This window comes from Coccinella septempunctata, chromosome 9, assembly GCF_907165205.1.
Source record: "Coccinella septempunctata chromosome 9, icCocSept1.1, whole genome shotgun sequence".
In the NCBI taxonomy this organism is placed as follows: domain Eukaryota; kingdom Metazoa; phylum Arthropoda; class Insecta; order Coleoptera; family Coccinellidae; genus Coccinella; species Coccinella septempunctata.
The window spans coordinates 11,799,730-11,812,966 of record NC_058197.1 but is presented as its reverse complement, the minus strand read 5'-3'; the positions used below and the strand labels follow the sequence as shown (position 1 = coordinate 11,812,966).

Sequence of the window (13,237 nt, the reverse complement as noted above, 5' to 3'; positions counted from 1 at the left end):
CAGAAGATACTTCAATGATACAGGAAGTGAATCCTAGGGATATAAGGGAGGAGCTCTAAATAGTGAATTCTATTGGAATGTTGGCGACCCTAATTTTCGGAGGAAAGCGAAAGGAAAATTATAGATTTCTGTCATGACACTTTTCAGTAGCTCACGTCAGATGTCTCAGCGATTGAAATATAACCCGCGCATATTTCTTATCGCGGACGGTCCTCCACAGGTGTAGTTTTGTTACATTTTCTTCAAATTTTCCCTTCGCACGCCCACACTTGCGCATTTAGGGTCGCGGACCCATCGATTTATTTATTTCAAGGTGGAAAATCAGAGGAGAACGTGTTCGATTTGAAGCCGGACCCCTATTAGTGTAATAAATGTAGGTTTTTCTTATCGCGGAGCATTTCCTGTGCGGTCGACGATCTTCGTTTCTACCAAATTCATCGGAACAAATAGATAAAACATGAATTCCAAGCACGGTAAGTTTTATACGACTCTAAATAGCTTAAATGAATCTTGCAATGAAAGAAAATTGAGCATATTGTTTTGGGAAGATCTATTTCTGAAAACGACGTTTCGCACCTTTTGAGCATTTTCAGATATCTGATTGGCAATTTGAAAAGATCATAGGTACGCTTGCCGGTGTCTTTTTCTAGCTTTTTGTTTTTATAAATAGCCTCAATTGTTGCAAACTCCTATGTTAAGGTATCTGGTTTTTCTTAGTTTTGTAAAGAACAAACTGTAAATCTCTTGCTTATCATTCTCCAGACATGAATCCTTGGAATCGGGCCAAAAAATTTAATCCTCTTGAAGTTTTTACATTTTCGTCATGAAGCCGGAAAGAGAAATTAAAAAAAGCCGTCAAAATGCAGTCAGCAAATCATACTTTCCCCAAGCTCAAGAAAAACTGTAGATAATTCGATGAAGTTTTGTAGTGAAAAATATTCCAACTTTGATCGAGTGTTGAGAAGTTTGGAATGGGTCGAAGAATTCTATAAAAATTGAAAAAAATTTCTGGAAGAATAAAAATATACGACCCTTACAAAAAAATAATACCAGAGTCTACATAACATAGATATAGAGAAGAAGTTGAACAAAGTCAACGTGAATGTACAGTTAGACTTTATAAGACAGAAAACATCATATAATTTTTTTTATTTAAGAAAACAAAATTCTAAAGTGGTTATTCTATACGCTATATGTTGAAATTAAAGGCATGTTGAATATAGGTGCATTAAAATTTTGACTAACTGCATGTAAGTTCATTGAATTTCTATAGAATAACCTGTGTATGTATCATACTCTTTAAATTAACACACCTACAACTTACAAGAATTTTCTCGAAATGGAATATTTGAAAAATGCCTGAGAGAATATTGAAAAAAATAGTAGCCAGCGATGCAGAATATGAATGAAATGTTCATTGATTTCGTTCAGAAATAAATACATTTTGAACAAAATTGAAGACATATTTAAGTAAATAAAGGTGCGTTATCATTTGGTCTAACTTTATTCGAGTTCATTTAATTTTTCCACATTATTATCATTTGAATCTATTGACAGGTATTTTGGCAATATGATAATTCGACACCTAATTCTTCAAAAATTTGCTTCTTTTCACCCTTTTCCCCAGTATAATCTTAATGCTTTTCCTTTTACCTAGTTTGTTTTTGTTGATGCAAATGAAGCATAAATAATTTTCCAGAAAAATTGATTGCTCAGGTGAAGAAGGAAGTGAAACAGGTTATGGAAGAAAGTGTCACTAGGAAATTCGTCCATGAAGAGTCTGGATCTGTAACATCTCTATGTGCAGCTGTAGAAGCATGTCTTTCTCAAGGTGATTAATATACATACTAGCCGAATAATGGAACAGATGGTAATATAAAGTTATTTATTTTGCATGACGCTGCCAGGTTTGAAACGAAGAGCCCTAGGCCTATTCAAAACTTCATCGACGACAGCTCTCCTCCACAAAATTGCCAAAAATTGCCCGCAAGCCGCCATCATCTCCAAAAAAGTACAAGATATAGAAAACCTCGATCCCAATAGGAAGTCATCGAGCAGTAGTGACAGCCTGACCAAACCCCTATTTCAAAAAAGTCAGACGGTCACTTCACCCCCCACCCCTGCCTTGCCCAAATACCTCTGGATACGCCTTGCCTTGTTCGAGAAACAATTGACCAGGATCATAGACTATCTGGTGTCCAACGCCAATAATTTCTATGATAAAGATGCCCTTGTCGCCGATCCCGATTACGGTGGTACCCTTAGTTCTTTACTACTTGGACCATGCGCTTTAGATTACTCTAGGACGAGAACAGCGGACCATTTTTGGACTGATCCACCGGCCGACGAACTGGTGAGTTCTGGAGTTACCAATGGGTCTGTATTTGTCCCCGTTCAATTATTTATTATCGTCATTGTACAATCATACTATTTCATGTCATTTCCCAGGTGCAAAGACACAGGATTTCAAGTGCTCACTCCACACCCCCACCTGTTCGTCGGCCCATACTCAATTTCCGTAGATCTCTCAATACGAGCTCAGAAGATACAGGGTCCAACAGAAACTCCTCACAGCACTTCGCCAAAGATTACGTGGAATCTTTGCACCAAAATTCCAGAGCGACACTCCTATACGGCAAGAACAACGTTGAAGTTGTACCTGCTAATTCTGACGTTACGGTGCCGATGCTGGGATACCTCAGTCTGCATCAGACACCCACAGGATTGATCATAAAATGGACGCCGAACCAATTGATGAACGGGTTCGATGAAGAGGTGCAAGACAAAAGGTATATGTCTCATTTTTTCTCATGGAAGATGGTTGGATAGTAAATAAATCGTGCTACCATTGGAATTGCTTACAAAGATCGAACATGAGGTGGACCTTGCAACTATGGTTCCTTTTTTTCAGTGTTTTCTGGGACTATGCACTTCACGTCAAGTTGGATGAGATAGTCTACGTCCATTGTCATCAAGACAAAGAAGCAGGTGGTACTGTTATTTTGGTGGGCCAAGATGGAGTTCAACGACCTCCTATACATTTTCCAAAAGGTAAGTCATGTCCAATCAATTCAAAGTATCGCAACTTCTAATTGACCCTGGCAACTCCATATTTGGTCCTTTGAATAGAATTTCAATATGTTTTAGAGAAAGATATCGAAAGATGTTACTTCTCTCCCAAGTGAAATCAGAAGTATTCATTATGCTACGTTCTCAGGGCACCTCTTTGGCTATCAAGCATCTATTCTTTAAAATTCTCAACTTTTGCACCTTTTTTAGATGATGCCATTCATGGGTGACCAAACACAAAGTCCTTATCTTAGAATAGTAATATTTTCTATCCCATCCAGGAGACCACATGTTAGCCTACCTGAGTTGCATTGAAACCGGACTTCTGCCTAGAGGTCGTCTGGATCCACCGCTTTGGACGCAGAGGTCCGGTGCTCAGAAGAAGAGAAGAAGGCCTCTGACCACGCTTTCTGAACAGGAGGAGACGAACAAGGACTACGTCTTCAGAATAATTGATAACACGGACAAAGAAATACGTAAGTCAGTCCTATTTTACATAAATGCGGACAAGCCATATTGAATGTACCAAAATTTGCTTCAGTGACCACCAAAAGACAAGAGCTTCTCGACCCAAACACCTCCTTTCCGCCCAAAACCAGAGTACAACTGGGAAGCACGAGTACCACAAGTTCAGATAGTTCCACCAAGAGTTTCAGCATGGACCAAAATGCTCCTGACAGCCCACCCACCGTCTATATACAGGCCGTTTGCGACTCCATGAGAAGACAGATCATTTCCAGGGCTTTCTATGGGTGGTTAGCCTATTGTAGACATCTATCCACAGTCCGGAGACACCTTAGCGGACTCGTCAACTCCAAAATCGTATCGGGAGATGGAATCACAGAAGGTGAATTGGTGGTCTGTGTAACATTTGTGTGAAATTACCTTATTCGTTTTTTGAAGGTATAACAGTTGAGAAATGGAGTGAATTGTGTAAAAATGGCGTAGTTTCCGATAGTTCTGAAGTCTATAGAATAGCCTATTTTGGGGGAGTGGAACAGGAGCTCAGGAAAGAGATATGGCCTTATCTCCTTGGTCACTATAAGTTTGGATCAACAGAAGATCAAAGGAACGAACTCAATCTAGAGACCAGACAGGCGTGAGTACTAATAAATGGCCACTGGCCATAAACAAGTTTTCTTTGTCAAATAAACTCTGGTTTGTTATAGTCTAAATACAATATCCCCTTTTTTCTTCGTCCAAATAATTCGAAATTCTTCGAACCACTTTACTGAATTCATATATTTCATCTCTAGATACGAAAATACAATGTCAGAATGGTTAGCCGTTGAAGCCATAGTTAGACAGCACGATAAGGAGAGCCAAGCTCATGCTATAGCTAAACTGAGCAGCGAAAGTATGAGCGCAGAAGCAGGACCACCTCCACAGCTACACAGGGATCTGAGCAACGACGTGAGTATGATCGTTTGCCATCTCTGCCTCACTCAGTAACATGATTCCTGTCAAGGTCTTCGAAGATACGACTGACGACGAGTACGAAACCACGGATGGACCTCGAGTACACAAAAGGATACTGTCGGAATCGGAAAGGACGAATAAGAATACGATAAGATACGAGAGCGACGAGGACGTTGAGGAAAAGAAGGACGATATCCAGGAAAAGCAGCAACGGAATAAGTCGCAAGAGGAGAATGACACCGATGGAGATCTGGAAGCTAGATACAACGAGATGAATTTAAAGAAGAACAGTAGAGACTCCGCGGCGGAGGAATCAAATCAGGACGATTTGAAGGACTTCATCCACAACGTGATAGTAACCAACCCCTCAGTAGACATATCGAATTTTGGATGCGAGCAAGACAGCCCCACCAGGGGCGTCAATCGTCTGGAAAGTGTCACGGAAGAGAACACCAGGAATTCCTCCTTGGACACCTGCATAGAGACCCACGGGTTAGCCTCACCAGCCAGATCGGCTTGCGTTTCACCCGCCAGTTCCAACGGTGGGGTTTATAGCGTAAGTTTCGGATAAAATCCTGAACCATAGAGAAACTAGCCTCGCTTTTTCTTTATTTCAGCAAGAATTGCTGGAGAATTTTGGACTGAATCTGCATAGGATAGAGAAAGACGTGCAGCGTTGCGACAGGAATTACTGGTTCTTTTCCGCTGACAATTTAGAGAATTTGGACAAACTGAGGAACATTTTGTGCACGTGAGTATAAGATGAGATTGAAATATTCGACCTAGAAAGTTACAGAGTTAGAGTCTCTGGTATGGCTTCCAGGAGGTTATTTCTTTCTTGCTTCTGTCTCATCCGAAACATTTCTTCCGTTGGCTTGTAACTAGTAGGTGATCTGGAGTTTCTTCTTACTCCCCATAGAATCTGCACTAGTCAGTTTCAGCTAAACCTTTTCTCATTAGGTGCTTCCTAAGGCGTCAATACCATTTAAGTAATCCAGTAAGAAAGTGTAGCTTAGATTCAGATACTTAGATCAAGCTGTATTAAAATTGCCAAGGTGGTTTTTAGGAATTATCCATCCTCGAGAGATTCCCTCAGAGCGTTTCTCTTTCAGGTTTTTCCTTATCTTGAAACCGTTCGTTGTAGGTACATTTTCCTATATCATGAAAGAATTTTGATAGGTCCATTTCCACACACCTTCCTATTGCAAATATTTCTGCTTGAAAGACGTTTGAACAGCGGCTTAGCGGTAGTGAGTATCTGGTGGTAGTCCCAAACACTCCTGCACCAGTCTCTTTAGAACCTTCTGTTTACAATTAAATGGTATTTCTTTTAGGAATTTGGGGGTGGGTTCCCTTTCCAAATATTCCTTTCTACTGACCATCGGAATTTTCTTGATGCTGTTTTTTTGTTATCTCCTCGGTAAGATTTGCTAAAGGAATATACGGAGAGACTATAGCTCACTGATTCAGATTCAAAATTCTCTCATTACCCGTACCTTCCCTGACTATTCAGAATAGCCTCATGGGCTCATAATCTATTTATCATAAGATGAATAGGTGTGAGATCTACAAAGATCTCCAGTGCCCTAGTTCGGCACGTTCTCATAGCTCCAGTGATGGGCGCTAGGCATTGTAACATATTCTATCATGTGGCATTCTTCGTACTGTTTTGACTTGCATTGGCATGCCAGGCTGTTGCCCCATAAGTGATTGCTGGTCTCACAATCATGACGTACATCCATCGCAGTATTTTCGGGTTACTTCCCCAACTTTTACCTACCAGATTTCTGGTTCTTATTGCTTTGTTAGCATAGATCTTAGTATGCTTATTCGACATAAGTTTGCTATCCAGGGTTATTCCTAGATATTTGACTTCAGGCCAACTTGATGTCTGTTATCTGATTGACTTATCTGACTACCCCAGCATTTAGCTATATGTATTTCTGTTCTAGGTACGTATGGGAACATTTGGACATAGGCTACGTCCAGGGTATGTGCGATCTAGTAGCTCCCCTTCTGGTAATCTTCAACGAAGAATCCCTCACCTACGCCTGCTTCTGCCACCTGATGGAGAGGATGGTGGAGAACTTCCCCTGCGGTAACGCTATGGACGCCCACTTCGCGAACATGCGATCTCTCATCCAGATTCTGGACCCTGAGATGTACGAACTTATGCACGCCCAGGGAGACTACACCCATCTGTACTTTTGCTACCGCTGGTTCCTCTTGGACTTCAAACGGGAGCTGCTCTACCCCGATGTCTACGCTTTCTGGGAGACGATATGGGCTGCCCAGCACGTAGCTTCTTCGCATTTTGTTCTGTTTCTGGCTTTGGCCTTGCTGGAAACTTACCGTGATATCATCCTGTCGAACGGGATGGATTTCACAGACATAATCAAATTTTTCAACGGTGAGTATGCTTCTATATGTGGATGATTTGCGTATATGTCGTTTACAGCTGGAACATCCAGTTCCAGAGTTCTGGAATGGCTTCAAGGAGGTTACTTCCTCGCTCCCACAAGTTTTTCTTCTAAACTTTTTCTTGCGTTGTCTATCTGCCACCAGATGATCTGGAGTTTCAACCTTTTCCTCAGAGAATCTACACCTTGTTTCAGTTATGATGTTCGACGCAGATTTGTGTTAGCTTCTTTCTGGTGGTTTCATGCAAAGGTTTGCCAATCAATAAGTACATTTTGCTTTATGTTCTTGTATTTCTCAATGATGTTGTTTTTTCTAAAGTGGAGTGAACAATCGGCTCAACGAAATGCTTGATGAAGCTCAAAGCAAATAACCTTACTAAGAATATATTCTCGAAGATACATTATTTCCTGAGACAAACGGTTAGATGAGTCGACAATGCCTCTCCCTCTTCTTTTTGGATGATGTTTATTAGCCTTCTTCTCATTCTTATATTTCGTAGTAGTACTGCTACGTCAGTGGTGGTCGAAGAAATTATTTTGTTCATTGTTTCAATCTTCGTGTTATGTTTTGTTAATTCTTCTTTTATCAGTCTTTGGTAAGTGTGTGAACAATGCTGGCAAAGTTTAATCGAATCCTTGCCTTGGTCATCTTATGAACAATATTTTAGTGTCACTACTTGAGTCAGGTGAGAGTAATTTTCCCTGTATTTTAGAAATGGCCGAAAGACACAACTCGAAGGCTGTCCTTAAAATGGCCAGGGATCTAGTCCTACAGTTGCAGCAGCTTATAGAAAATAAGTGAACAAATCTACCGGCCTTCCATTAGAGAAAGATACATCCTAGAATCGCCACGCAACTTCGCTTCTTCCTAGGATTACCTACACATTTCAGGAATTTTCCTGAGTGTACATTTCTCAGACCAATGTACCTGATGACTGAGGAGAGTTGAAATGAGCGAGTTTATTGCCTAGAAACAAATCTATATTCTCGTATAATTGAACCGAAATCCTATTTTATTTATAATTATAAAAGTATTCTTGCTCTTTTAGTTCATTGTATATTTATTGCGAAAAAATTTCATACAACAGGGAAAAATCTGTATTTATTGAGGTAAGTTTTTAGATACCTCTTAGATTAGTGATGGTGCAGAAAAAAACCTGTACTGCATGAATGAAACAACACGAAATGTGCGAGAAGTAGCATTTTTAGTCCAGTGGAAAAATGGCAGAAATTTTTCGAGAAAATGGTTTTTCCAGATTTTTCTATGAATATATGGATCAATCAGTAGGATATTTGAATATTATCATTTTCATTAGTCGAAGGAGCTTTCATTATAACGATAAACATTGATTTTTTGAATTTTCATTTTTTATTGAATTTTTTATTTATCGTAATTCATGGTTTCCAAAATGCGATATATTGAAATCTAAAAACCTATATTGACAGTTCTCATGACCTTTTATGACCTTCTTTATGAAAACGGATCTAACATTATTTCAATATAATGAAATTCTTCAATTTTTTGTCAATCTGATGGTCGTATCTATATGTGAATTATAGAAGGATAAATTTTGATTTATTGCCTTTGAGATTGATCTTCGATCAAGGCTGGGAATGTATTCGAATATACAGAGTTAATAAGAGCCATGAAATACCGTAGGTTATAAAAAATTAAGGTTTACTAAATCATCAGTCAGTAGGGGAGAAAAATTTCCCTCAACTTCTTGATAGAAAATTCAAATTTTCAAATTAAAAAAAATCTGCTAGAGAAAGAAATATTAAGTACCTATTTAATAAGAAATAATCTGAAATTGTTGATAGCTGGAGGTCTATAAGAGGAATTTTTTTCGAAATTTTTCGAGTACTGTTTTGGCAAGAAATGGGTCTCTAAAGAAAGTAGCAAATTTAATTTTTTATATCAAAATAATTTTGTCTTTGTGAAATTTTTATCTTGTTGATAAAGAACGTTTCCTCTTGGTTTGGATGTGTGCATAATGTAATCAAATTAACTATCCAATCATGATGTTTTCTATAGTTTATATCAGATTAATGAATAATTGTTCGTTCGGTGAAAATGAAAAATTCGTTGAGAATCGATAAGAATGAATATTCTGGAAAAAAGCACAAATTGAAAAAATACAAAATAACTATGAAATCAAAATGTATATTTTATATCAGAGTTATGTGCCAAAAGTAGGAGGTATACGTAAATAGGAAAAATTGAGATGTGGATTAGATCCATCTTTAAATGTATTAATGAAGAAACGAATTGGTGTCATTATCTCTTTTGGTGACAGAGTCAATTTTTATTGTAGTACCCCGTATATCGATTTTCTACGCTGGCTCTAATCCTCATATAGTGCCATATTATACCGTTGTTTATATTAAATATTTAGCTGAATGTTTTTGAATTTCAAAATATATAACCTGTGATTTCAAGTACTTCAAAATCGTTGTACTGACCTAACTGACATATATTTTTGTATGTAATGGTGCTTCAAATATAATTATATCTCTATTTTAAAAAGTTCAACACTGAAGGCAAAAGATACAATTTGCCTTTGCGAATAATCAGCTATCGAAATATAAATGTGATTCTCATGTCCTATAATACACCCTTGTAAGTCATATTCGTTTGTCAACTGTTTGTTGTAGCACAGATTATTCAGTACTATTAAATTATATTTAAATTAAGTATAACATTTTAGAGAATAGATACTTATAAGTCTATCTCTCATTTCACACCTCAAGTTCCATGCAAGAATTAAAAGTAATTTAAATTAGTTGTTGTAATCATCGAAATGTATGTCACTGTAACATAATCACACATAATATATAATTTTATTAAATTTTTTCATGCTCATATTAGCATCCTCACCTTTTGCATGCTTCCATCACAGAATACCTTCAAATTAACTACGGCTCATTGAATAACTCATAACCAAACGGATCATACGATGCGTAGAAAAAGTTGATCTTACAGTGGCGTTTCCCTGAGTGATTTTGGGAGGGGGGCCATAGTTTTATATATGAAATTCTGTAAGGTGTTTGTTGATATGAAATGGGTATATCTTCATAATTGTCAAAAAATCTGTGTTTGAGAGAAACTTATTCTGATTTGAAGGGAAAATAATCATTTTCGATAGGTATTTGAAAAAAATATTTACGAATTTTTTCACTACGGGCATCACAATCTTCTTGTTCGAGCATTCCAACCATACCACTTTTTCAACATAACCAACATAAGCACTTTCAAGAAACTGCCTCTTTTACGTTTTTTCACCCAAAATTGCACGACACAAAATTGGGGAATTCTCCTCAATTTGGGTTATCACAGCATATGCAAGTTTAAAATGAATTATTATGAGTTTCATTCATGAAATTTTCAAATGCACTGCGGAAACTATTCAAAAACATTCTTCAAATATGAGGTTTTGAAATTTTAATCACTTCGTCTCTAGTTCACGATTTGGCAACGGCGCCTACTAGAAAAAGAAAAGAACAATGCCTTGTTTATGAAATAACAGCGGTTGATTTACAGCTATCATAAGGCGCGTACTCACTGGCGACCTTCAACAGCAACCGGCCATAAAAAATAAAATTTCACGACCTACCTTGTTCGTCGCAGACTTCATAGACAGCCATCTTTGTCTATCTCATCAAAGTGTATTTGTTGCCCTTTTCAGTCGATGTTGCCAACTTGTGCAATTGAAACGAAACACTTTAAATTTTAAGTACCTACCCATTTTTTTTATTCATTTTTAAGTACACAAAAGCGACCTGATGCATCTAATCCGATGAACTTGGTACTGAATCATTCATTGTCGAACTTCTAGTTGTATCTTGGATATTTTGTATAGACAATTTTTGGTTAAACGACTTATTTTGACGAGTTCTACCTGTTCTACACCTTTGAAAATTCCCTATATATCCCCGAACTCTCCTCCTATCAGGTGGTTTTGCTATTTTTCCCTCTTTGAAAGAATTGCCGGCGACCGAGAAAGGAATCTCGGATTAAACAGTGTTACTATTCGAAATTATTATTATAACATTAAAAAATATATTCGGTTTTCAGTGGAAGGGTTGGAATTAAGTAAAGACAAATTTCCTGAATTTATTCATTCAGTGATCATATTTCTTCAATATGAGATATTTTATTACTAAATAGTATTTTTCTTTAAGTATCTACAATTTTTCGATATTGTTATATGGGCCATCTCTAGAACGGTCAAGCCTAAGTGACAATATATTTGTAATTCAACATTGTTGATCCTAAATGTTCCGTTTGTTGTTCAAATATTTCACTATCTAACTATAAAATATTGTGATATTTTCTTGGACTTTATGTACAATATTCTAAGTTAGCGTTATTGAGGAATCGTATCAAATGTTCCTATGGTAAAAATTAGTATAATAGTTGGTGTGCTCTGTTGCATCGATAATTGTTTTATACCTTCTTTTTTTTTCATTTTTATTTCTCGTTGAGGTTTCGAATTCTCTCTGGAATCTGGGTAGTTTTGTGTTTTTTCGGTATGTTGGAGATATTCTTCTTATTCTCGTCTTCACTGATGCTAGTCTTTCCTTTCATAGCGCGGAACTCTGATAGTACATATTCTGTCACCTCTCAATTATAAGCATCATCACTAGATCCCCTGACGAATCTCTTCCTCGTTGACTGCCTCCCAATGTTGGTGTCCAAACTGGCCGATCTTCTCTGCCTTATCTGAGCTGCAAGCAGTTCGATCTCCCAGTTCTGACTTGAATTTTCGTATTCTCCAGATTCGTAGCCGGCCTGTTCTGAGCTGTCACCTATGTCGGAATCGGTGTCCGTGGTTGAGTCGATGTTCAACACAACGTTCTCGGAAGATCTTGGTCTTATGGTCCAGGCTGGACGTGGCGACAGAGGGTGGTGCGTTAGCTCTTCGATTTCTTCTCTTTCTTCGTTGGTCGGGTCCTCCCAGGAGGGTTCGCGTCCTATTATAGTTTCCACGGAGTCCTAAAAATTGAGAATTGGTATATAAGAATACTTGCTTCAGTTCGTCCAGTGAAAAATGAATACATTATTTGATTGAAGGTCTAGGGAACCAATTGGGCAACACAATGAGAGGTATCCTTATTCCTTTTCGTCAAGACGGACAAGCTTTTTGATCACCACGAATAACAGAACTCATGTACCTACCCTGAAAGATTCTTCATGGTTCCTCTCAAGCTCGAATATATGCGCTCTAAGTCTGTTGATGATCTTTTCCTTATCCTTTATCTCCTCCTCCAGCCTCTCAAACCTGTGGTGAAACTTATCTTGCATCTCCTGAAGGTGAGCATTCATCACTTGCTTGATCGCTAGAAGAATATCAGCGAAATATTGCTGTTCATCATCTAATGCTGCCGAGAAAATACAAAATCAGTTCAACAATCACAATAACGAGACGAGAAACACAAAGGATTGGGGTTCCATGCTTGACCTGGACAATTCACGCATTCTCTCTACCTAAATAACCCACCTTTGATGACTCTCACTTGATTTGCCTTGTTTGGCATCAACTGAAGACCCTTCTCATCGTCGAGCACCTTCGCGGGGTGCTCTATCTCATGGGTTTCATCCTCCGTCTGCTTACCGCCCTCTTCCACCGTCGAATTGACCATCAGAAAGGGGCTCTGGGGGGCGCTTTGCACCGTGGCGCACTCTGGCGGACTCTGTAAAGTATCACGATTGAAGGTGACGCTTTTCGACAGTTTACTGTGTCTTGCCGCATAGCCTTCGATGGTGGGCGCTCGCATGAGTCGTCGGAACTCCGTGGAATCCAGACGTTCAGGCATCCTTGGATCCGAATTGTTCTGGAGAACGTCTTCGGACAGCTTCTTGAGAATTGACTTTAGGTTACGTCGTTCTGGAGTTTCATTCGATTCAGTGCTTGAAGGAAAATAAAGAGACTTAGAGGTCGTAGAGCAGAAATTCCTCATGAGTTTCTGACTTTATACTGGTTAAAGTTATATGCCTAAGGATGCAGATATTCAGTCAAAATAACGACCTCCCAAACGAAGAAGGATGTTGGAATAAGGAATCCCAAAATCGATGGCTTTAAAACCACTCTCTTTAACATTTAGAGCTGAAACTGGGGTGGCGGGGATGCATATGAATACTTTTATCAATTACATTGAATGTTATACTCTGAGGAGGGACTTAACAATACCAAACCCAATTAGGAAAGGGATCCCTTTCAATACATCAATACAATACATCTTGCAGATCGATGGCTAGGAGTCAAAAATATATGAAGCTTTGAAAATCAACAGCTGGCTTCATAGTATTATGACTTTAGTTTTGGTAC

The 13,237-nt window shown here is 38.4% G+C and overlaps 2 protein-coding genes across 3 annotated transcripts in view; one reads left to right on the top strand and one right to left on the bottom strand.

The window, feature by feature from the left end:
• The first annotated feature begins 170 nt into the window (after window positions 1-170).
• LOC123319798 (small G protein signaling modulator 1-like) lies at window positions 171-9,757 on the top strand. The gene is made up of 13 exons (XM_044906739.1): window positions 171-473; window positions 1,700-1,831; window positions 1,908-2,353; window positions 2,449-2,789; window positions 2,912-3,051; window positions 3,351-3,545; window positions 3,611-3,916; window positions 3,973-4,168; window positions 4,326-4,482; window positions 4,538-5,044; window positions 5,106-5,239; window positions 6,441-6,898; window positions 7,622-9,757. Exons 1-13 carry the CDS (start codon window positions 458-460, stop codon window positions 7,708-7,710), a joined length of 3,117 nt encoding a protein of 1,038 aa, XP_044762674.1. The 5' UTR covers window positions 171-457; the 3' UTR covers window positions 7,711-9,757.
• Window positions 9,758-11,027: 1,270 nt separating this feature from the next.
• Window positions 11,028-13,237, bottom strand: part of LOC123320795 (cyclic nucleotide-gated cation channel beta-1-like) — a 119,951-nt gene continuing 117,741 nt past the window's right edge. Inside the window, exons 20-23 of one of the 2 annotated variants that reach the window (XM_044908230.1) lie at window positions 12,657-12,819; window positions 12,410-12,602; window positions 12,088-12,290; window positions 11,028-11,904 (exon numbers count right to left, since the gene is read on the bottom strand). In XM_044908230.1, coding sequence (XP_044764165.1) covers window positions 11,533-11,904; window positions 12,088-12,290; window positions 12,410-12,602; window positions 12,657-12,819 — 931 coding nt within the window. In that variant the 3' untranslated portion in view covers window positions 11,028-11,532. Of the gene's footprint in view, window positions 11,905-12,087; window positions 12,291-12,409; window positions 12,820-13,237 lie in introns of both variants that reach the window. The other variant, XM_044908231.1, reaches the window with a different exon arrangement.